This window comes from Crocodylus siamensis, chromosome 2 (assembly GCF_052110815.1).
Source record: "Crocodylus siamensis isolate JL-2025a chromosome 2, ASM5211081v1, whole genome shotgun sequence".
Taxonomy (NCBI): Eukaryota; Metazoa; Chordata; order Crocodylia; family Crocodylidae; genus Crocodylus; species Crocodylus siamensis.
The window spans coordinates 171,237,113-171,262,633 of NC_143396.1; the positions used below are offsets into that span (position 1 = coordinate 171,237,113).

The following is a 25,521-nucleotide window of genomic DNA, read 5'->3' on the forward strand; positions in this document are numbered from 1 at the left end:
TGAACCCTGAGTGTAGCCCTTTTTCCCAGTCAGTGCTTCTACTGGAAACTTCCACTGACTTGGGGTGGAGCTAAGAGGATGAAGTTCAGTTCTCACAAATGCAAGGTAATACTCTTCAAAAAGACTAATTCAAAGTAGAACTACAAAATGGGTGACACCTGGTTGGATGGCAACGCTACAGAGAAGGTTCTGGGAGTCTTTCTGGATCACAGACTCAATATGAGTTTGCAGTGTGATGTAGCTTCTAAAAAGATGAATGCATTTTTGGGATGCATTTTTAGAAGGTGCAAAGACACAGGAGGGAATCATTTCTCTCTTCATGCAGAAAGTAGTATGTGGACTAATGGTTTGAAATCTCTGCAAGGTTTAGATTGGCTATCAGGAAAAACTTCTCTGTTAGAAGAGTGAGGGTGTGGAATAGACTGCCTGGGGAAGATTGCCTAGGTAAGAAATCTCCATCATTGGACATGTTCAAGAAGTAGTAGAATAAGCATTGGTCAGTGCTAACGTAGAAATAGCTGTGCCAAGTTCTACTGGAGACATTTCGCATATTTCTGGACTTTGTTGGTTGCCGCATGTCACCAGGAAAGAATTTCCCATCCACTCCTGCTGCTATGCGTTAAAGTTTATTTTGTTTTATTTTGGGGTTTTTTTTGTTTGTTTACTTTGCATTGTTTTGTATTTTTGCCTTCTTCAGAAGAATCGCGTATTAGCTGCAGCTAAGGCTGGAATTTTTGACTGGTGTGTGCCAAAGTTCATATTGGGAAACCCAGAGATTCTTGGCTAGAAGGTCTTCTGCACCCCCTGCTCACATCAAACCAATCACCACATTTAGAGCCAGGAAGGCATTTTTTATGATGGTTAGACTTGTATGGACTATAGGGATTTGTGTCTTCTTCTGTAGCAGGGACAGAGCCAATTTCCTTGGATCTTTTGGGGATGCAATGACCTTTGCAGCAGCAAGTTGTTGGCAACCATGATCCCCCTGCTTTATTTGTGGCAGGTTAGAGTGTTATATCTTGGGTTTTGTGTCAGGTTTTACAGTATAGTTTTGCTAATAAGTTAGACCGGGGGTTTTCAATCTTTTTTGATCATTTTACCCCCAGGTGCCCGGATGCGGAGCAGTATACCCCTGGCCACTGAGCGGGGTGGTGGAGGGTGGCATGCAGCTGGATGTGAAGGCAGCAGCAGCTGCATGTGAGCTTCCCCTGCCCCCCACATCTGGCCGGGTGGATGGCACCTGTGCGGCAGTGTGCATGGTGGCACTCAATCCCCTCGCGTACCCCCTAGGACCTTCTCAAGTACCCCCAGGGGTATGCGTATCCCTGGCTGACATCCCTGAGTGGATTTGTATAGGATGGTTTGCATAGGGATGATCCTGCCTCATGCATGAGGGTTGGACTAGAAGCCCTCTGGAGGTCCCTTCCAGTCTTACTTTTCTGTGATTGATGCTTATGCTTTTATCACTACGTAGTATATGAATGGCACTAAGAGCCCAGTTTAGAAAGATGGGCCAGAACCTAGGGTTTTTTCATGCCAGGAGAAGGCCCTCCTCAATGGAGTCACACTTCCTGTTGCATATATTTTCTATTGCCCCATGAATATTTCATGTCCAGCTTTCTAGTGGGCCTGTTTAAACACAGGGTGGTAGACTGGACCACGGCACTTTTTAGGGAAGTGTGAGATATGGGTCAACCTTCCTCTGATTGTACAAGATGTAAAACCTGGGCAGGCAATCCCTCAGAAATAGCACAGTGAGCTGTCGGCTTGAAAGTTGGATGGGCCCTGTTCTGTCCATGTTGATGTTTCCCATAGAGTGAAAGGGATTCATTTATCGGGCAACTAATAGTCTCTCACCACTGAAGAATAGGAGAGAGAGGTATTCTTTGAGGCGATTAAGATCAGTGAAGACTACTAATGATACAAATAGAAAGTTAGTGGCATGTGAAGGTGGATTAAGATTGGTCTCTGATTCACTGGACTGCCTATTGTGAGATTGCCCCATGAACGTTGGTGTCATCTTGGAGAGATTGTGGTTGTGATTATTCTTCTGAGGCTGAAGGTGTCATTTTCAAAGTAACCATGAGAAAGACTTCTAGGATTTGATCTTAAGTGCTATCGTCAGGCCTCCTGCAGTCTCTATATCACTCCCTATCAAACATCCTTCCCTTCCAACCACCACAATGGACACAATCATCTGGGAGTCTGTGGCCTGAGAGGACATAATTCATACCTGGGTTGAGAACCAGTCTAGGTTCTTATCATAATCAGTATCCATGGGAATGTGGCTCATCTGTGTGATCAAAGAAATCCAAGTACTGTGCAGGACTCTATGAAAACAAAAACATGCACACACCCATGAAGTAGTCACTGATCCAGAAGCTGCTCAAACTCATAAAGTGTATTCCTCCTTTAGTGCTGCCAGTAACACTGATGATGATGCTAGTCTCCTGTGACTATGTGCTTTAGCAGCATCAGTCAGTGACTGACCACAAGCAGCACCTCAGGATAAGGAACATGACAAGAACCTTAAGTCCAAACCCATTTCTTGATAACCAGAGGTGTTGTCATGATGCAGTCTCCACCCTGACTCACAGCATGGCAGTCAAAGGAGTGTCTTTGAAGTACTACAGAGTTCCCTCCTGGTACAGAAATAAGAAGCAAGTGAAAAAATTAGGAGGGGTGGGTGGCTGTGATGAAAGAGGCAAAGTGGGCTGAATTGTAGCCTGAGGTTCTGATGGAGAACATTTTTTTGAAGGCTTGGTCTGAGCATGTGTTGATGTAAATGGTTGCTGTAAGTAGTTCAACAGATAGGACAACTGGATAGCCTTTCACCCCAGGGGAAGATGGGAATCTGGGCCTAGCAGCAGGGCCTGGGGACTGTTCCATGATTGGTTCTCCATGACCTTCTTTCTAATTGTATTAGGTGAGTGTTATTCACTGTGGGAAAGTACCATCATTTTGTGGCTGTTTTGTTGCCAGGGTGGCTGTCTGTCAGAGAAGGGGGGGGGCTCTGAGAGAGATGGGGAGGAGAGAATGGGTAAGGGGGACAGAGAGAAACTCATAGTGGGGACGGAGAGGAAAAGGAACAGTCCAAGGGAGGACAAAGTAGAGTCGAAGGCTCTGCAGTGCCACAAAAAAGCCTTTGCTTTGAAGCAGAATCTGCTGCTTGGGACATCAGCAGTCTAGCCCCTCTTTCCTCCTCCTCCGAAGAATATATACCCCCTTCCCAGGACCAAAAAGCAGGAGGTCTCCGAGGTTGGGGCGCTACTGATTACTGTGGAATTCAGGGACAAAGACAAGCCAGGATCTCAAAGCAGACGCTTGCCTCTTGAGAAGCCATCTCAGGGCTGGGTTCAGGGGATAGCCTCAGGAGAGAGGGATGAGGCAAGGCTTCTTTCTGGAGAGGACTGAGGCACAGCCTCCCCTGGAAGATGTGTAATGCCACGACAGTGGGCTGAGTGATAACAGGGGTGGGGGAAGAGAGACAGACCGACTCAGGGGAACAAGGAAGAGGGGTGTGGCAGAGCCAGTGACATTGTTGGGTTCAAGGAGTGATACCTGATCAGCACAAAATAGCCCAGAAAAGCCTTCAGATCCAATAGGGGCTTGTACATGAGAAACAGCCGGATGAAGAAGCTCAGCACACAGGCCAGGTCCTGTCAAGAGGGAAGTGGAAAAATGTAACAGTTAGTCATGGCTTCCCTTATTCCCTTGTGGATCCTTTAGTTTGCTGGATTTTGCCGATCTTGTCTACTAGCAATTGTGGTGTGACCCAGCAGGTACCCACACGCATTACCCCTGAGAGTTATATTTATGAACAGGTAAACACTGGATTGCATCAGTGCAGCTCCCCCTACCCCAACTTTTAGGAGCACATATGGTAGTGCCCAGCTACAATGCATATGCTGTATTTTGAATGCTTGCGCCAATCACCATGGTTTTAGTGCTTGCATGTGAACATGTTTCCACGGCTAAATCATTTTATATTAAAAAATAAAAATACTTTTCCACCCCAAGAAAGGATTACCCCACTTACAACTAGTGAACACCACAGAGTACATAATTCACTCTTCCCGACAAATAGCACCAGGCTCCCTGCAATCACCATATGTTCTTCTTTTCATTCACTACAGTGCAGCCTTTCATAATAAACTTCTGTGCAACCCCTGTCCCGGACTGCTGCTTCTGAGTGTTTGTTAATAGTCTGGCTGCTCACAGGGGGACGTTAGTGAAAGGGGTTGCAGGACCTGGGGAATTGTCAAAGGGTCCAAGTTAGGTTATGGCTTCTGGTTCACAGAGCTGATGGCCAGAAAACAGGATCAACTGCAGAGTGCTCACAGGGGAAATAAAAACCTATATTTATGTAGCAGGCATGGTATAAACATAGCACACACCACACAGGCCAGTTCAAAGCACCCCACCACCATTTTGCAGCGTGGGGATGCTGATACATATGACACCAGCGGCTGCTGCAGTGTATTTATTTCCGTGTTAGATTAATCGAGTCTGCTCCGATGCGCTGGATTTTCAGTGCATCAGAGCCAGCTCCCTGCATGTGCCTAGGAGCCCAAAGTTTCCAGGATGTGACTTCTCATGTTCTGCTGTCTCCTTCAAAGCTTCTTGAGTATGCCAATTCTTGGACATGTAGTACTTACCAGCCACTTTTTTCTTTGGATTGTGTGGTAGAAAGCGTAGAATTGGATGTAGATGAGAAACATGAATAGAGGCATTGCTGGAAATGGACTTGAGGAGAACAGGGACATGTTATTAGTTACATGACTAAAATCAGACAATCTACCCTCAAAAGAGGTCTGTGAGGCCACAGGATTCTCTAGTAACTGAGCTGGTCTCATGTACAGGGCAGGCTGACAAGCCTTGACAGGGCTCAGGGGAGAAGGTTTTGGAAGGTCCCAGGGCAGCTAATAAATGTGGGAGGTGGAGCTGGTGAAGTTGTTTGAAGAGAAAGAGGCCATGTGAGACAGTTTTTGGGTAATTACTCCTCACTAGACCTGCCACTGCCTCTCCATGGAAAGGCCAGCAAATACACGCCGTTGTTTCCCACAGGACCTTCCAGGGGACAAAATCTTGCCAGAAACAAGCCAGCAAAACCGGAGAAACATGAGCAATATCAAAAGAAACCTCGAATGTGGTAGCTTTGAAAGGTCTCAGCTGGATTAGGACAAAGTTATTCTGAGGGCATAACTGACTAGAAATTAAACAGTCCCTGCCCAGTTTGGTTTATTGCCCTCTACTGAGCATGCTGGAGCTAACAAGTGTAGTTTCCTCAATAGAGAAATGGCAGACTCCGAAGAGAAAGAGGATGTCACAGGGTGGAGTAGAACCTAAACTGCTTCATAAGGCAGTTGTGGCCTGATACATTTTGATTTTTCCCTAGTAACAGTAACTACGACTCTCTTAGGGAGAAGGTGTTGGAAGCCAGATTGCTGCATGAGTGCTTTGATGGTATCCCAGGAAACTGAATTGTATATAATCATCTTGCAACTCAGAGTCATCCAGCTCATGTAAGCCATTCACCCTCATTCTGCAAAGTATGCTTGTACAGACACTGGCAGACAGTGTACGGGCTAGACACTACATACCCAAGTAAGGACAGATAGTGGTTGATCAAGGTATAGGTGGTCAGTCCAAATGGAGCATGCTAGATCAGGGGTTTATGAGAGTGGAAGCTATGGTCAAATCAGACATCAGTCCTCATCCAAGAGAGCAACCAGAAGGTTGAGATGAGGTCAAGGTCAGGGGAAGCAGTTGAATAAGGCCAGGAGGTCCAAGACAGAAACTGGAGCAAGCAGGAAGAGGCAGGATGGTCCAAGCCAGAGGTTCAGAGCAACAAGTCATAAGTCAGAGGTCAAATGCCAAAGTCAGATTTGGGAATTCCAAGAATCTGAGAGGTTTTTTCTTTTTGGAAATTTTTTTGTGTTCCAGGTCAAATTAGCCAGATCAAATCTGAATCCATTTGAATCATTCAAGAACCATATGTAGCCCTGCTACCAGAAGTATCCTCTACCCCAATCTGGGGTTTCAGATACTTCCATATCCTTTGGCAGGCATCCTATATGCAGGCCTGTGATGGCCAGAACCAATAAGCAATAAATATGTGCTTCTTGGAGGCATTTGGAACTTTTGTCTAATATGAAGATTGTATTTTTTGTAACCCACAAATGTAACTTGTAACTGTTTGTGGAACTGACTAGGCCTCAAAGACAAAGCTATAGCTGTGAAATTAGCTGACCTACCAGTTCTTTCTTACTCAGAATTTAGCCTTCATGATGATAAAAACTGGATTCAACTGCCCAGCTTATCCAGTACATTTCAAGAAAGGACATCTCAAAAAAGCATAGTCAGAGAGTTTTGAAGGGGCTAGATTTAGGCGGAGTAATGTTAATTTTAAACTTGAAGATGTTGTGTTGCAATTTGCTTATTGGATAAACCCAAGCTTGGGCAGTAACTTATTATAATAATTTCTAACACCTTTTAACCCCATATGATAATAGCTATAAAGCAATATTATGAATGGCTATATAACTAAAAATGAGCATAATTAGAATACAAAAGAACACACATATCATAGTAACCCTTAGGAAGGACAGAACAGAAGGGTCATTGCTGTCCCATACCCCATGGATATCTCTTACTCCCTGTGACAGTGAGGACCAGATCCTGACTGAGAAGCTTCCACCAGTATCCTTTGGGCAGCCCAGGGCAGAGATGTCTGACTTGGCTGATTCAACTTGCCATGCATCTTCTAACTGAGAGACTATTGATAAGTTACTAACCAAGTGGAAACTCTTGGTTAATTTCTTTATCTGTGTTATTATCATTGTCAATTTTAATCTGTATTGTTATGTTGTCTGCTTATTAGCTTAACCTTTTTATTAAGTATTATATATGCAAACTATATCTTTTGTTGTCATAATTAAAATTCATTCCTTTTTGTAAGTGAAACTTGTCATTTCTTTCCTTTCCAACATCACCTTCTTGATCCTGAACCAAAAAGCTCAGTGGCTAATAAAGTTGCAGTGCTCAGTCAGTCTGCAACTAAATTGATATACTCACAGTGCCCAGGCTGGCCTGTGACACAGGCTCAAGCCTGGAGGCTTGGGGTTCAGATGCCCCCAAGTTTTGCTTGCCCTCAGCTGTATGGTCACAGGAGCAAGCCAGGGAAGAGACTCCCATTTCCATAAAGTTGGTGTGTAGCCAAGATCCTCCCACAGGAAGCTGGTAAGTGAGAAGCTAATTATGAGGCTCTTGTAGGGAGTCCTGTCCGCAAGCACACAGGGGCATACCCTCCACTACACAGTGATATTTTAAATGCATTCTTGGCTCGGGTATCAGACCAGTGCAGCAAAACTAAACTACACTTGATCTTAGCCCACAAGAGGCCAAGAATCTGAGAGATACAGTAAAGTAGTCTGTTGACAACACAGCTTGCTGCTGTTTGGTCCAAACTTATACAGGGCAGTGTGGGCTGGGCCCTCTTCCTAAAGATGATTAGCCTGATTCCTTATTTGTTTGAGATGAAGATTGGGGCTGGCTCTGACCCAGGTGAGCTTTGGCTTATTGAAGAATATATTAGCTTGTCACCCATGTGCAGATGCCCAATCAAGTTCTGGAAATGGCTTCATCTTCATGACTTCACTCAGGCTGCTCTATGTCATGTAGAAGTCAGCTATGACTTGTCAGACTCTCTAAGCAGATAGTCTGTCATCAACCATGGGTGGTCATTTCTGACAAGTATCACCAAGTCACTGGAGGACACCACCAATAGGCCTGTTTGCCACCCAGGTCAATTGAAACATCCATATTTCTGAGGCACAAGGAGCACAAACCTATAATAATGGAGCACACTTTTTGTGATGCTAATGCACAGTAGATTAATTCTACTGCATGTTAGTGCATCAGCACAGTTTTTGCCTGCTGTGCTAATGTGCAGTAGAATTAGCATCTTGTGTAGTTGTGCCTTGTGTCTGTCTCATTTAACTTGGCTAACGTAGGTTGCACTAGCAGTGCAAATGGGTTTTAGTATGTGCTCACAAGCAGGGGAAGAACACAGGGAGCATCTCCTCAGTTTTTAAAAGCCTTTTAAGACCTGCCATTCCAATCATTAGCCCAGATAGCTTAATTCAACTAGTACAGGCTTGTTATGCCTGGCTACCATCACACTTCCAATTTGCTGTGAAGACATGCCCTAAGATTGTATTTGTCCATTTACATCTCCCTTTCTGTCAGTGTAGAATGAAAAATGGAATTCAAATAGGAGAGTGAGACAGGGAGAGAAATGTAGCTGCTAGCCAGGGTGAGAGTGAGGATGTGCAAGAGCAGTGGCAAAATAGAAAGAATATTAGGAAATGATGAGGCAAGAGGATTCCCTTCACTCTACTTTCTACATAGTGGGTGCATCTACATGTGCATTTTACTGTAGAATTGACTAATTAGCTCCACAGTAAAGCATCACTGTCCACATGTGTGCCAGTATTAGGGTGTAGTAAATTAATTAACTTCACTGTAAAACAGTACTGTTGGGGACCATACTATCTTATGGCAGGGTAATTAACTGCCATCAAACTCTCACATGGATGGTGACCACCAGGTGCAAAGTGCACCTGGTCGGCCCAGCTAGCCAGGCCCAGATCCCTGGCTCCTGCCTGCCTTCCGACACCCAGTGCTGCAGAGCCCAGGACTGACCCCCTGTGCCCCCTGCCAGCCCGAGGCTACTCTGCCCCAGCTGTAATTGCTGTGGTATTGGGTACACATGTAGATGATCTGCCTAGAGGCAGTTAACCCTGGTGTGAACTGCTTTGGAGTTTATTGTGTTGTCTTAATAGCACATGTAGATGTACCCAGTGATGCCCTGTCAAGCTGGCCAGGGGAAGGAGAAGCCTGTCTCTGCTCATTCCCCACTGGAAGGAATTAATTCTAGAAGCTCTGACAACTGTTTGTAGGTGACCTGTATGGGAGCAGAGATACTCATTGATGAAGAAGTACTTGTGCTGGTGGTTGTATGGCAGGAACTTTTTCTTCTTCATCCCAAGCTGTGAAAGGATAGGAGATCACAACATGTTATCTGGACTAGAACCACCCAGGCAAATATTCAAATTCTGCCCCAAACACTGAGATATTCCTTCAACACCTCCCAGTTTAAATTAAGAAGAAACCTATCAGGAGGAGATACAGAAGTGCTCCCACATGCAAAAACCTCTGTCCCAAAGAGACAAAATACAATATGCAGCTGTATTGTGCAGTGGTCCCTGGTGTCTATCCTTTCATCCCACCATTCCCTGACAGACTCTACAGTCCATGAGTTTTCTACCCCGTCTCCTAATTCTCTCTATCCCCTCAACAGTTGCATTGTTAAATTTATAACAGACAAAAAGAAGATCTATTTTTATGATGAAGAGAAGAGTGCTCTATGATGGAGAGAACTAAGAGAAAGGGTATAAAATGCATTAGTATGAATCTTTTTCTGTAAACTAACATAAAGGTAATTCCACAGCAGCAGTCCAGGCCTTAACCTTCTCTCTTATTTCTAGATGAAGGATGAACCAGTATGGAGCACACCCAGTTGGTGCCTTTATGGTACAAAAAATGAAAATTATTTTCTTTCATCAGACTTTCCAGAAAAAGTCACCTGTGAACAAAGACTGCACCTGAAAAAATTCCATTTGGAGGATAGGCCCATGTGAGGGTTATAAAAGCCATATCATTGGGCTCTTAGCATATTGCCCTGAGAGTTGGGGTTTCATTGTGTTTCCATTCTAATGAACGCCCAAGTGGCCCTTTCTCAGTTACATAACTGCCATTTCTGGCACTTCGGTGTATTTTGGGATCCTGTTCAAGAGCAGCGTGGAGGCACAAGGGTTCAAATGGCTAATGTTCATGTGCTGTAGCCTGCATGCTGGCTGGGCAGGTAAAAGCAGCTGTGGGTTCTGCCCTACTCCCTTGCTCCCAAGCAGGCAAAGACTTATCACTGATCAGATTTTCCCCATTCCTTTGATTCAATATATATTGAATGCAAGTTTCAGTGGCTTAATCTGAACACGAGGGCTAGAGGTATCTCTAACTCTGGCTTAACCTGTCATCTGGGGGTGCTAGCGAGTATGAGAGAGATGTAGACACCTCCTGTTTCATGCCAGGCTAAAGTTATATAATGAATGCTTAAGAACTCATGTTCAAAGCAAAATAACTTGCCAGTCAGAGGACAGCTGACTGTCCTCAGTAGATATGTGGACGCTCATGCATCCCCACTAAACATGAGACATGAAACAGTATTTCCATTTATGTGCATAAATCAAAATAAGATTCCATCCATAGCATAAGTATCATGATCTGCTATCAGTTTCAGCTGTTTTTTCTTTTCCTGACCTACTTTCTTCCTCATTTTTTACCTATTTCCATTCTTCATCTATGTTGCTGTGTATTATTGGAACCATTGGGATTTCAAACAGCAAGTCCAACCATCCACTGGACCATTTCCAATCTTTCTAATAAGCAGGTGTCCCACCTAATGTGATGTGTCAGGTACTAGAGAGTCAATACCTCACCAATCAATAACATCCTGACATTAGAAGAAACCAAGCTAGTCCATGCTCACCTCCACAGAGAGTTTCTTTCCCAAGGTGAACAAGCGCGGATGCAAGTTGACATCAGGGTCTTTGCGGAAGCAGTTTGTCTTAGCATGATGCTGGTTGTGCAGGTGATTCCACCAGTTGTATGAAAGCCTCTGTAGAAAGGGTGACCAGAGGTTACAAACATCAGTGTGATCAGAAGGGAACACTTGCAGCCATTGCTTCTTCCCTTCACTCTGAAAGTTAAATCCTGTTCCTCTTCCTGGTATATTCAGGATACAGTCCCTCCAGGAGATATTTTCTGACTCAAAGAGCGAGATTGCTCCTCCCGAAGCTTCACAGAACATTACCTGGATATAGGAGTGCACTGAGATGTGCCTGCTCCTTTAGAGCTGAAGCAGCCGGGCCAGGGAGCTATGCAGGCTAAGCAGAGCCCCACAGCTGCAGGTTGCCTGGGTGACAGCCTAATGGGGCAATTGGGCAGCACCTGTGGCTGTCAGATGACAGGAAGGAAGCAGGGTTTCAGGGCATATGAGCCCAGGGCTGGAGCTAGTGGGGACACTCTCTCTGGCAACTTCTAGGGGAAGGAGTTCCTCTGCATGAAGGAGCTACCTAAGATGTGGTGCTTCCTGTTTTACTACCCAAGTACAGCAAGACTCCAGCAGCCTTCCAGGTGCCTAGGGCTAGAGGCATATATCCCTAAGGGTGTAAGTCTGTTCCCTTAAAGGGGCATAGCACTGTTGCCATTTGCTAGTGTTTAAGTTATAGCCCAAGGCTTATGCTTGTGTTACTGTTTGCACTGGAGGACTGGGATGAGGCTATAAGGGGAGGTTCAGAGGCCTCATTAGTGCCTGGAGAAAGGGGCATATGATTTGGGTAGAGCCCAGTGATAGGCAAAGAGAGGGGTGCAGCTACAGGGGTGCAGAGCCCAGCACCAGAGGGGCGCAGAAGTGACAGATAGTAGTTTAACACCTGCAAGGCTTGGGACATGGTAAAGGGGAGGTTGGAGCTGTGCATTACACCCTTAGTATTAGGGCATAAATGGGGCAGTCTCCGGCCCAGAAACAATGTATTAATTATATTAAAGGTGTGGTGGGTGAGACAGGTGTGCGGCTGCCCTAGACAGGTGGGAGGGCTGATGTAGTGATTGCCCTCACAACTGTCCCCTGTCACACTGGGGCAAGTATTTACTGTGAGTGTGCCCATCACAAAGAGCTGAGCCAAGTGGTTCCATTTGGTCTTGCGAAACACTGCGAGATGCCCCAAATCATGCTGCAGAGTCAGACTCTGTTGCTGCAAAAAAAAAAAAAAGATGCACTGAGAAAACAAAACACAAGGTACAAAAAACTGTTCTCAACATGCTCAGTCACAGAGGCTGCTTCCCCCATGGTGTTGAAACTGCCTCCTTCTCTCAACCCATTGTACTGGGTCAGAGCCCCTCTAGTAGACGACAGCAGGGAGGCATTTCCATGAGTTACCCAGCAGGGCCTTCATAGGTTGTAATTCAGCCAGAAATTCTTTGGTAGAAACTCTTTACTGACTGTTGTTTAATTCAATCCGGTCACTGTGTTCCCAGAACTACTCAGGGCTCTGTCTGCACTTATATACAAAACACTGATTCTCCATTATCCTGCAGCTTGCATGGCCTTTAGACCAGTGCAAAGAGGGTGGAAATGTTACCAAATCAAATCTAAATTTACTCACTAACATCAAAAGAATAGATTCACTTTACACCAGAGTACAAGACTCCATAAACTACACAGCAGTGGAGAATCAGACCTGAAGCCTGTAACAATTGATAGGGTAAAATACCACATTGCAAGGTATACACTATGAATTAAAACAAGCTTGTTCCACTGTGTTCACTCTGAGCAGCAGCTAGAGAAACAGGATAATGTGGCTGGCAATAACTGGGTGTAAGGAAAAGGCTGGCCTTTGGCTACATATATTAAATATTAACCTTACCATAGAGGTTGTCAGCAGCATTGCTGAGATGAGCAGAGGCATCAGAGACATCCTGAAATACCAGAGGATGATCCAGCTGACAGCTTCAAGCAGCAGAACTTGCAGAAAACTCAGGAAGAAGAAGAGACCACCAGACTTCAGAAATCCCATTCTCTCAAGGGTGGAATACAGTTCACGGAAGTCCTGTACCAGCAATTCCTGTGAGGGGAATTGGTGTGGGATGCAAGTGACATCAAGAGCCACAAAACAAAGCAGATAATGGCATGGAGAGAGAGGGTTCTTTCCCTGGTTTGTGATATTTTTATTGTATATTACCTTTGTTAAAACTCTGACAAGGAGAGGAGAGGGATACATTCGTTTATTTGTTTTCAGCAGGTATCATGATAAAAAGCATCATAATATCTGGAAGAAACCATATCACCAAAACCATTACCTCTGTCAACACTTCTTGAGCCTTTTCCTGTACTAGCCATGAAAGATGGGGACTCTGAAATAAGATGCCGGAACCTAGATCCTATTCTTGCTTTCTAGAAAATTTGGTATCTTTGACCAGAGGAGTGTTGGGAGAAGGCTTGCTGAACACAGATATAGTCTCCTACTTTGTCAGGTGAAGCCATTTTTTGGATAGACTTACTAGCTTAGTGATGAGGGCTAATAACTGTGATCAGCAAGGGACACAGACAACAGCACACAGGTAGATATAGACCAGAGTGACCTAGATAAAAGCCTAGGACTTGGGATGAAATATGGGAACTCTTACAAGGTCTAAAGAATGGAAATAGAAGCACATATCAGCCTGTCAGTTTCACAGAATCATAGAAAATGAGGGCTGGAAGGGACCTGAGGAGGTCTGTAGTCTAACCCCCTGGTCACATCTGGCTGCCATCTGCAAGGCTTGGGCTGTGGTGTAGGGGAGGAACGGAACTGCAGATAGTGCCCCCCTGGTATCGGGGCAAGAAATGGGTAGCCTCCCACTTTATTAAGATCAATTAAATAGTTAACAACAAGGCGTGGTGGGAAGCCAGTTTCCTGAGTGAGTTGAAGTCTGTTTTTCTGAAGTCCAGTATCCAAACTCTGCTGTTCTCCTTCCTTCCTTTCCTTAGAATCCTGAACTCAATCATCTTGTGGTCACCGCTGCCCAAGTTGCCATCCACTTACTAAATTCCCCACCAATTCTTCCCTCTTTGTGAGCAGCAGGTAAAGAAGAGCACAGCTCCTAGTTGGCCTCTCCAAAACTTGCATGAGCATTTTGTTTCCAATACTCTCCAAAAGCTTCCTGGATTTCCTGTGCACTGATGTATCGCCCTCCAAACAAATGTTAGGGTAATTGAAGTTCCCCTTGAAAACCAGGGCCTGTGATCAGGAAACTTCTGCTAGCTGTTTGAAGAAAGCCTCATCCACCACATTCTCCTAGTCTGGTGGTCTATAGCAGACACCCACTATGGCATCACCCTTGTTGCTCTCCCACTCCTTACCCTAACTCAAAAACTTTCAACAGGCCTATCTCCAGTTTCATACTGGAGCTCTGAGCAATCAATCATATGGCTCTTTTACGTAAAGTGCAACTCCTGTTCCTTCTCTCCCCTGTCTATCCTTCCTGAACAGTTTTATACCCATTCATGACAGTGCTCCAGTTTAAAGCTTTCCTCACCAGGTTAGTGAGCCTGTCTTCGAATATGCTCTTCCCTCTCTTTGTGAGGTGGATCCCATCTCTTCCTAGACATCCTTCTTGGAACCACAACCCACAGTTGAAGAAGCCAAAGCCCTGCTGGTGACACTCTGCACAGCCATGCATTGAACTGCAGGATGCGTCTGCTTCTGCCCAGGGTCTTTCTCTTGACTGAAAGGATCTAGGAGAACACTACCTGAGCCCCTGTACCCTTCACCCTTGCACCCAGAAACTTGTAGCCATTATTGATCTGCTCAGTGTCTCTCCTGGCAGTATCATTGGTGCCCCTGTGGATGAACAGTGTGGGGTAGTAGTTAGAAGGCAGGATGAGCCTCAGTAATCCCTCTCTGACATCTCAGACCCAGGGTCTGGGCAAGTAGCAGACCTCCCAAGACAACAGACTAGGCTGGTAAATGGACAGCTCCATCCCCTGCAGAAGGGAGTCTCTAACTACCACCACCACCCATTACTTCTGCTGGGGGCAGTGGTCTTGATCTTACTGGCCTTAGGGATGTCTGGCCTGGCCTCCTCCACCAAAGGAATGTGGTCTCCTCTTCTGTTGCTAGCACTCCATATCTGTTTTCCAGACAAACTACTGCTAGTGGAGATGATGATTTCTGCTGGCTGCCAGGTCACAAGCTTCCAGCTTCTACCTTCCTGTGAGTCTGTGTCCCCTTCCCTCTCTAGCACTGCCTTTGGCAGTCTTCCTCCAAAGTCCTAGGAGTCCTTGCCAGAATTGCATCCTCATGGTAGAGGATGTTTTGGAGTCTTGCCATCCCCTCCTGTAGCTCTCTTGCCTGTTCTCAGAAGGACACCATGAGGAGGCACTGGTGGCTCACATCACAGGCACTTCCCCACCTGGCTGTCACTGGAAGGAACTTGCCAGCCTCAGTCTCCACAGTGGAAAACCAGGACCTTGACCAAAGCCTTGATAGCTAGTGGCCCTGCCTGGACAGATAAAAGCTCACAGGTGCAAGCAGAAGAAAAGCTGGAAGTGGCAGTGGCTCAGGCATTGCAAAGTCCTCCACCCATTTCTCAGGGTCTTTTAATCTACTCTCTCTCTCTCTCATGCTGCCTCTCTTCCAAGCAGACCTTCCTTAGCAAACTCACCTGTAAGATGATCTACTTACTGCTCCCTGGTCCCAAAATGTTCCTTTTTCCTTGCTTTCTCTCAGCAAGCTTACAGTGAAGGAAGGTGAAAGACATTTTCCAGGCAAACTCCCTAGCCAACTCCCCCTTGCTTTGGACTCTAGTTAAGCAAGAGGCTTAAGTATTGGTCTAACTTCTGAGTTTTAGCTACTTACACTAAATATATGTAGATTAGCTATTCCATAATTAAAACAAAGAGCTTACCTTAAGGGCTCCCCTTCAAAGAGGGAGGGGCAGCAAACTGACCTGGAAACTGCTTGAAAACTGTTTTATTTTCTGTCCCTATTTGAGTGTTCCCAGGTCACCTGGGAGTCTTCATTTTTATCCTGCTGGGCCTGGACTGGCTCTTGTTAGGACTTTTGTCAGATATAGGGAGCAATTGCCCAGGAATCACTCAGCTAGCAGCAGTTGCAGCATCTTGGAGCACCTGCCCCAAACAGGATATGGTGCCTGGTACCCAGGTCCTCTTCCCTTTTCTCTTATTGCTCCTAGTGAACTGCTTGCACATTTCAGGTTACATACTAATTCAAGCATTATGCGTAAGGTTACCATATTTCTTGTTTCAAAAAAAGGACGTGTGTGGAGGTATATGCTTGTGCCCTGCCTCTGCTCTCACTCCTAAGCCACAGCCCCCGCCCCAGCCCTGCTGGTGCCTGTCACTCCTGATCCACTGTACCCCACTCCCCCAGATCATGCTGGTGCCCTTCACTCCCAACCCACAGCCCCCCCTGTGCACTGCTGATCTGCAGCCCCTTGGCCCCCCCAGCCCTGCTGCTCATGCAGTGCTGTCTCTCTCTCACCTGTCAGCAGCTGTGGGACCTATATGCAGAGCATGTGATCCCCACAGCCTCCAACCACCTTCCCCTGCTACTCCGAGTCCCAAGCACCCAAGCCACAAGTGCCAGGAAAAAGAAGAGGCAGAGCAAAAACCTGGACTTATTTGGCATTTCAAAAACACGCAGAAATGGAGGACAGAGCATCAAAAAAGAGGACATGTCTGGGATGATCCAGATCTATGGTAACTCTAATCATGGGGAATAAGGAGGAAGAGCTAGAAGTTCTAGGACATCATCCTTTTTTTCCAAATTGCTTCATAGATGCACTATACAGCTGTAGCTGCATAAATGGCCTGCACAGCCACTGAACACCCTGAACCATCATGACATAATTTCTGGATTACTTCATCCCCCTCATCTCTTGATTCATTACATTCTCTGCAAACCACTGTACCCAGCATAGCACCACTTGGAAATTCCTGTAAATTTTTAATATAACACAGGTATAGATAAGACAAACATTAACAACCACAGGCCCCTTCAGGTTCTTCACAGGCCCCATAAAGCCCTGCACCTACACAATAACTATGATGGTGGTCAGCAGTAGCCATCCAGGTTTCCTGGGCCCAGCTGTGATGCCTCCATTTATTCACAGTCCTGCCTCCAAAGGCACTTCCACCAAAGAGGGTTCACACTTGGCTGACTGCTAGGTGAGTGCTCTCCTTCCACATCCTCCAACATGGGAGCTTAGGCCTTATACCTGAAGGGCCTCATATGTTGATGCATTGGTCAAGCTGACCAGCAATGCATGCCAGGCCAGGTGGAAAGCTGCCTAGACAGGCCAGGCCCTGTTCTCATAGACATCTTTCTTTTGACTTTGTGCACATGACCAAAGATTTTCCTCCCTGGTCATGGTACCTTCACTCCCTGGTACTTTCCAAGGACATGTAGAAAGGGGCTATATCCATTCTGCAAGTGTACCCTACTAAATATTTCCTGAGGCTGGTTCCACACATCTGATCCCACATTAGAATACATACAGCTCAAAAGACTGAATAGAATTGTCATGGCATGTTGCACCTTATATAATGTAGAAAATAGTGACCATATAGGCAAATTTGGAATTTAATCAGAATTACAAAGTTAAAATACTATCCCTTCAATGTGACTCATGCATGATTAATGAGAAGAGTGCCATCAGAGGAAAGGAAGGTGACACTATAAGGCAATTGGGAATAACTACCAACTTCCCAATAAAATTTTGAATCGAGAGAGGAGTGAGACTGAGTGCTTCTTTCCCATGGTCTTACTCACACAGACAGTACAAGCAAAGAAGGCAAGAACAACCTCCTCTTCTACCACATAGATGGGATTCTTGGTGGAGAGGAATGCAAGATGTTTAGGCTGAGCATTTGTTAGATGCTGGAAAAATACAGGCACTAGTTATCATAGACATCACCCCTACATTTGGACTAATCAGTCACACTTGGACTAGTTCAGTCATATCCAATACTTCAGGAAGCAAAGGGGTCCTTGAGACAAGTCATAATGGAACTAGAAAAGTAAAGCTTAACTTAATGGTGCTCAGCACCTAATTTAGCACCAGTCTAGTTGGGAAGCAGCCAGTTGTAGCATGGAGGTTAACAATTGACTATAGGGGGATAAAAAAGACTTCTAAGAGATGGGCCCCTCTAGTGGCAGCTTTTCTGGGACATGGAATTAATTTTTCCTGAAATAAAGTGGTTTTCAGTTTTTGATATGAGGAATGGGTTTTCTTATTTACCTTTGAAGCCTGCCTCCCAGTAGCATCACCTTTTGTGTTGCAAGGAGTTCAGTAGTGTTGGACTAAAAAAATAATTCTTCAAAATGTATTTCAAAATTTATAATTTTGGCTTATTATTATGGCTGAGCATAAAAGTGTACTAGGAAGGCACAATTGTGAAGAAGTAAGGAAGGGGCATGAGAGGTAACAAAAAGAATTCTATAAATTCATTAGGGGTAAAAGTAAGACCAACAAGGTCCACGCTGAATAGGGAGAGAAAACTGATAATAGGATGAAGGAACATCTTGACAGGCTGGATACCTTCAAGTCAGCTGGCCCTGATGGGTTACACCCAAGAGTACTCAAGGAGCTGGCAAGCATCATAGCTCAGCCCCTGGCATGGATCTTGGAGAGCTCTTGGCACTCTGGTGAAGTGCCTGATGATTGGAAGAGGGCCAATGTCGTGCCTATCTTTAAGAAAGGAAGGAAAGTAGATCCGGCAAACTACAGGCCCTTCAGCCTGATCTCTGTCCTGGGGAAGGTCTTGGAAAAGGTTATCAAAGAGGCCATCCTAGCTGAAGGCAATATCTTGAGGGATACTCAGCATGGGTTTGTTGCAGGTAGGTCTTGCTTGACCAATCTCATTTCCTTTTATGACCAGGTGACCGATCACCTGGACAAGAGGGAAGAGACTGATGTCATATATCTTGACTTTAAAAAAGTCTTTGGTCTGGTATCCCATGATCACCTCTTGCCTAAACTGGCTAACTGCAGGCTCGACCACACCACGATCCTGGGGAGTTGGGCTGGGGAGTTGGCTCCATGGTAGGACCCAGAGGGTGGTAGTTGATGGAAGCCAATCGTCTTGGTGCACCGTCACCAGTGGGCTGCCTCAAGGCTCTGTCGTAGGGCCTATACTATTTAACATCTTCATTAGCGATGTGGACATTGGTGTCAGAAGTGAACTGGCCAAGTTTGCCAAGGACACCAAACTCTGGGGTAAAGCATCCACACCTAAGGACAGGAGGGTGATCCAGGCAGATTTTGACAGGCTGAAGAAATGGGAGGATGAGAACCTGATGGTGTTTAACACTGAAAAATACAAGGTTCTCCACCTTGGGAGGAAAAACCTGCGGCATCCTTATAGGCTCGGCAGTGCTACGCTGGTTAGCACTACAGATGAAAGGGACGTGGGGGTCATGATTGACCACAAGATGAACATGAGCCTTCAATGTGATGCTGCAGCTAGTAAAGCGAGCAAAACACTGGCTTGCATCCATAGATGCTTCTCAAGCAAATCCTGGGATGTCATTCTCCCGTTGTACTCGGTCTTGGTGAGACTGCAGCTGGAGTACTGCATCCATTTTTGGGCTCCATAATTCAAAAAGGATGTGGAGAAACTTGAGAGGGTGCAGAGGAGAGCCACACGCATGACCAGAGGTCAGGAAAACAGCTCGTACGACGACAGGCTGAGAGCCATGGGGCTCTTCAGCCTGGAAAAGTGCAGGCTCAGGGGTGATCTGGTGGCCACCTATAAGTTTATCATGGGTGCTCATCAAGATCTGGGGAATGTCTGTTCACCAGAGCACCCCAAGGGATGACAAGATCGAACGGTCACAAACTCCACCGTGTCTGATTCAAGGCAGGACACAAGGAAGAACTTCTTTACTGTCCAGCCCCCAAGGTTTGGAATAGACTGTTGTCGGAGGCAGTTCAAGCACCCACTTTGAACACCTTCAAGACAGCTTTGGATGCTTATCTTGCTGGAATCCTATGATCCCTGCTGACTTCCTGCCCCTGGGGCAGGGGGCTGGACTCAATCCTCTGGGGTCCCTTCCAGCCCAAATGTCTATAAAATCTATGAATATTTGGTGCTTTTTATTGCACTTTTCAAGAAGGAGCAACTTGAGAATAGTTGGCAACAAGGATTGGGGGAGATGGTCAGTCAAGAGTAAGAAAAGATCATTTAAAGACTCTGGATGCTTTCAAAGCACTAGGCCCTAGTAAGATTCAATCCAGAGTACTCAAATAATTGTCTGAAGCAAATGCAGTCATTGCTGCCTACTATGTCTGAGTAGTTATGGGGGTTAGGTGAGGCCTGGAACAGTACAAAAGGGAAAATATAGTGCCCGTGTTTGAAAAAGGAACAAGGAGCATCCAGGGCTTGACAGGATCACACAGCCCACTTCTTTGCCCAGAAAGATACTGAGGAACTGGTGGAAAGGATCCCTTGGGAGGCAAGTCTGAGGGGGAAAAGGAGTCCAGGAGAGCTGACTATACTTTAAGGTGGCCCTCTTAAGGGCACAGGAACAAGCTATCCTGATGCAAGAGAAGAAATGGAAGTGCAATAGGAGACCAGCCTGGCTAGACAGCAATCTCTTCAATGAGCTGAAACTCAAAAAAGAAATGATATAAAAACTAAAAACTTTTTTGTACTGCTAGGGAAGGTTATAAGAGTATCACACATGCATGCAGGGATAAAATTAGGAAGAACAAGGTACAATAAGATGTAGCTTGGTAGGTACATAATAGGCAATATAAAGGAATTCCACAAGCATGACAAAAGTAAGAACAAGACCAGAGAAACTATAGGTCCCTTATGGAATGCAGAAAGCAATCTAGTAACGGATGATTCAGAGAAGCTCAAAGTGTTTAATGTCTTTTTACTTAAGTTTTCATAAATTATGGCAACTACTAGATAAGGAGTTTTGTTGTCAACAAAGATAGGGAAGGAGACAAGCACCAAGAGCAGTGGTGCCCAGCCTTATGGTCCCACAAGCTGGAAGGTTTCGGGGTGGAGGGGGGAGTTCCCAGGCCATTTGTGGGCTGGATCTGCCAGTGGATATGATCCAGTGTGCAGGACAAGAGTGGTACGGGCCCTATCTGAATATGATGGGGTGGGGGAAGAAGAGGGCAGTGTGGAAGTGTAGGTTGGGAAAGAGGCAAGGCTCAGGGTGGCATATGGGACAGGAATGTGGCCTGATCCCAACCCAGCAATGTGGGAGGGAGATTGGGGTCAACAGGAGAAGAGGGGTAGTAGTAGTAATTGCCAATGCTTCCCTGTGACCCCGCCACTCCCCGCCATTTCCTAACCAGGTGCAATGGCTCCACAGGCCAAATTTGGCCTTTGGTTAGTAATGGAAAAACAGGTTTGGGATTATTTAGAGAAGCTAGATGCTCCTTAGTCAGCAGGGCCTGATGGGATGCACCCTAGCTTACTGAAGGAATTGCCTATTCTCTTTGAGAAAGAGTGGAGATCAGGTGAGGTCCCACATGATCGGCAAACAGCAAAAATAGTGCCCGTCTTTAAGAAAGGGAAGAAGGAGGATCCAGGAAACTACAGACCAGTCAGCCTGACCTGCATACCTGGAAATATCATGGAACAGGTCCTCAAAGATTCTACCATGAAGCACCTAGAGCAGAGCAAGGTGACCAGGAACAACCAGCATACATTCACCAAGAGCAGGTCATGCCTCACCAACCTGATTTCTTATTACAATAAGGTAACAGGTTCTTTGGATTCAGGGAGAGCAGTGGATGTGATAAAAGCCTCATGTAATGAGGGTTCAGCTTGTCATGCAATCAGGCACTTTTAAAGGGTTCTGCAGCCATGCACTCCTGTAAAAGCACAGCTGTAGAGCACACTTCAGGGAGCCAATTGTGACAAAACATCACTTGTATCAGCACCTCAGTGTCTAGTTTGATGGCTAGAAATTAGATTGTAGGTAAACTAGAACAATGATCTAGGGGAATGGGAAGGGTTAATTGATTTCTAAAAGCCTGTTTGTCACGCAGTTTTACAGCCTCGAAGGCAAGACAGGGTGTCTGAGGCCAGTGGACATACACATCCTGGGAAATTAAAAACATCCAAACTTCATTTTCATAATAGAGAAAGGGCTGGCTCGAGGGACATCTTCACACATGCTCCCAACACAGCACTGAAGACTTTTAATTAGTAAGCCATGCCACTTAAAAGTGCCTGGTGCTGCATCTGGTGTATGACTGGTGCTGCTCAGGTCAGTGGTGAGGAAATGGCAGTGGTACACTTTGAACTAAAGCACGGTGAATATTGTTTTAGTTCAAAGTGCACCACCTGCCATTTTCTCAGTGTTGACATGCACTGCACTGCTTATACACTTGTACCCAATTCCATGCCAGGTGCATCAATTTACATGCTCCAGCAGACTCGATTAATAGAGTTTTCAAAACAACAAGTTGGCATCGGCCCCCAACCTACAAGGTTGCTGATGTTGGACAAGCAAGCAAAGAACCAAAAAAGGCAGGAAGGAGGACCTGGGAAACTATAGGCTGGTTAGTCTCACCTCGATCCTAGGCAAGCTGTTCAAGAAAATTATGCTGGCACACATCCAGGAGGGGCCAGCAGGAGACTGCATGCTTAGGGGCAACCAACATGGGTTCATCAGTGGCAGGTCCTGTCAGACCAACCTGGTGGCCTTTTATGATCAGATCACCAGATTGTTAGACGCAGGGGTAGCAGTGGATGTAATCTTCCTGGACTTCCGGAAGACTTTTGACACTGTCTCTCACCCTGTTCTCATTAAGAAACTGGGGGGCTGTGGTGTAGACACCCACACAGTGAAATGGGTCGCCGACTGGCTGGTGGGCCGCACCCAGAGGGTGGTAGTGGATGGGTCCTTCTCAACCTGGAAGGACGCGGGCAGTGGGGTCCCGCAGGGCTCGGTCCTCGGGCCCGCGCTGTTCAACATCTTCATCAGCGATTTGGATGAGGGGGTAAAAAGCACCCTGTTCAAATTTGCTGATGACACTAAGATGTGGGGGGACGTGGGTACATTGGAAGGATGCAACAGGTTACAATCAGACCTAGACAGGTTACAAGGGTGGGCGGATGAGAATAGGATGGGTTTCAACACAGACAAGTGCAAGGTGATGCACCTGGGGAGGAACAACTGGCACCATACCTACAGGTTGGGGAACTCCCCTCTTATCAGCACGGAGGCAGAAAGGGATCTGGGGGTCATCATTGACTCCAAGATGAACGTGGGCCGGCAGTGTGGAGAGGCAGTCAGGAAGGCCAACCGCACCTTGGCATGCATCCACAGATGCATATCAAGCAGATCCAAGGAGGTGATCCTCCCCCTCTGTGCGGCACTGGTCAGGCCGCAGCTGGAGTACTGCGTCCAGTTCTGGGCACCACACTTCAAGAGGGATGTCGACAGCATGGAGAGGGTCCAGAGGAGGCCACTCATATGATCAGGGGACAGCAGGGCAGGCCCTATGAGGACAGGCTGCGGGACCTGAACCTGTTCAGCCTCCAAAAGAGAAGGCTGAGGGGGGATCTAGTGGCCTGTTATAAACTAGTCAGGGGGGACCAGCAGGCATTGGGGGAGTCACTGTTCCCCCGAGCACCGCCAGGAGTGACCAGGAATAACGGTCACAAGCTGGCAGAGGGTAGGTTTAGGTTAGATATCAGGAGGCGCTACTTCACAGTTAGGGCGGCTAGGGTCTGGAACCAGCTTCCAAGAGAAGTGGTGCAGGCTCCTACCCTGGGGGTGTTTAAGAGGAGGTTAGAAGAACATCTTGCTGGGGTCATTTGACCCCAGCATTCTTTCCTGCCATGGCAGGGGGTCGGACTAGATGATCTCCTCAGGTCCCTTCTGACCCTACAAACTATGAAACTATGAAACCTGTTTCTGGTGTTTATGTATTGGCCAGATGCACTGCTCTTCTTGTATATATTCTGGGTGCTGGGGAATTTGGGTAATGTATTTTGTAATAATCTTGCTCTTTTTGCCTGCATTACTCTTATTTCCTATCACTGTGTATCAATAAAACTCCCCTATTATAAACCAGAGGAGTTTTGGTAGGTCTGAAGGTTGCGCTTGCCCAGAGCAGGGTATAAAGACTGGGCTATAAATTCAGTGCCTACAGGGTCAGATGAAGTCCTACACAATTGGAAAACAGCAAAAATAGTGTCTATCTTTAAGAAATGGAAGAAGGAGGATGCAGGAAACTACAGACTAGTTAGCCTGACCTGCGTACCTGGAGAGATCATAGCACAGGTCCTCAAAGAGTTGACTGTGAAGCACTTAGAGGAGAACAAGGTGACCAGGAACAACCAGTAGGCCTGTGTGAGTAGGCAGCTATTTGATCTAGCTTTGGATCCGGCCGCTTCAGATGCCAGGGATCCGATCTGGAGCTCTGGACCAGGTTTCCGCTTTGATCTGGCTGAAGTGGCTCCAAAGCTTTGGAGATGCCTCGGGGATCCAGCCATAGGGTATAATGGGGAATCTATGAAATATCTATAACTTTGGGTTTTTTTGTCTGATTTGGATGAAGCTTGCGGAGATGGTAGCCTCTGCTGAGAGCATGAAGCCTGCCAAGTTTCAAGAAGATCAGTACAGGGGTTCAGGAGGAACTGCACACCAAATTCTTGAAATAAAACTCATATCATGTGTATGTGTTATACTATAGGGGGGTGAAAACTGCAGGGGAGGTAGCCCTTGGTGAGGCCAGAAAGTCTGACAAGTTTCAAGGCGATGGGTGCAGGGATTTGGGGGAACTGCACCCCAAATTCTTGAAAGCAAAACTCATGTCATGTCTATGTGTTACAATATGGGCGGGGACGGGGGATGCGACTGCAGGGCTGGTAGCCCCTGGTGAGGCCAGAAAGCCTGCCAGGTTTCAAGAAGATTGGTGCAGGGGTTTGGAGGAAACTGCACCTCAAGCTGATGACAGGCAAAACTTGTGACATAGATGACCCTTTAAGAGGGGAAAGCAACAAGGGTGATGTCATGGTGGGGGTCTGGTATAGACTGCCAGATCAGGATGAGGTGTTGGATGAGGCTTTCTTTAAAGAGGCAGTAGAACAGGTCCTGGTTCTCATGGGGGGACTTCAATCACCCTGACATCTGCTGGGAGGGAAATACAGCAGTGTACAGGCAATCTAGGATGTTTTTGGAGAGTACTGGGGACAACTTTCTGGTGCAAGTGCTAGAGTGGCCAACCAGAGGCCATGCTCCTCTTAAAATGCTGCTCACAAACAGGGAAGAATTGGTAGGGAATTTAGTAAGTGGATGGCAACTTGGGCAGCAGTGATCACAAGAGGACTGAATTCAGGATCCTGAGAGAAGGAAGGTTGGGGAGCAGCCGAGTAAGAACGCTAGACTTCAGAAAAGCTGATTTCAACTCACTCAGGGAACTCATGGGCAGGATCCCCTGGGAAGCGGGACTGAGGGGAAGAGGAGTCCAGGAGAACTGGCTGTATTTCAAAGAAGCCTTACTGAGAGTGCAGGAACAAATGATCCCTATGCACAGAAAGACTAGCAAGTATGTCAGAAGACCAGCTTGGCTTAGTCGGGAACTGTTCAGCAGGCTAAATGACAGAAAAGAAGTTTATAGGAAGTGGAACCTTGGACAAGTAACTAGGGAAGAATATAAGAGCATTTCTTGAGCATGCAGGGATGAAGTCAGGAAGGCCAAAGCACAGTTAAAGTTGCAGCTAGTAAGGGATGTGACGGGTAATGAGAAGAGTTTCTACAAGTATGTCGGTAGCAAGAGGAGGATCAGGGAAAAGTGTGGGTTCCTTACTGAATGGGGGAGGCAACCGTGCGACAGAGGATGCAGAAAAGGGAG

At 46.3% G+C, this 25,521-nt stretch overlaps 1 protein-coding gene and 1 long non-coding RNA gene across 2 annotated transcripts in view; one reads left to right on the forward strand and one right to left on the reverse strand.

Moving 5' to 3' along the window:
• The window catches only part of LOC149871303 (uncharacterized), a 98,503-nt gene that overhangs the window by 34,899 nt on the left and 38,083 nt on the right, over nucleotides 1-25,521 (forward strand). The gene's annotated exons all lie outside the window — the stretch shown is intronic.
• LOC149871304 (acyl-CoA (8-3)-desaturase-like) overlaps nucleotides 1-25,521 on the reverse strand; it is a 29,839-nt gene that overhangs the window by 2,184 nt on the left and 2,134 nt on the right. Inside the window, exons 3-9 of the mRNA XM_090034464.1 lie at nucleotides 12,552-12,749; nucleotides 11,778-11,879; nucleotides 10,613-10,741; nucleotides 8,989-9,053; nucleotides 4,659-4,746; nucleotides 3,562-3,659; nucleotides 2,234-2,330 (exon numbers count right to left, since the gene is read on the reverse strand). Coding sequence (XP_089890590.1) covers nucleotides 2,234-2,330; nucleotides 3,562-3,659; nucleotides 4,659-4,746; nucleotides 8,989-9,053; nucleotides 10,613-10,741; nucleotides 11,778-11,879; nucleotides 12,552-12,749 — 777 coding nt within the window. The remainder of the gene's footprint in view (nucleotides 1-2,233; nucleotides 2,331-3,561; nucleotides 3,660-4,658; nucleotides 4,747-8,988; nucleotides 9,054-10,612; nucleotides 10,742-11,777; nucleotides 11,880-12,551; nucleotides 12,750-25,521) is intronic.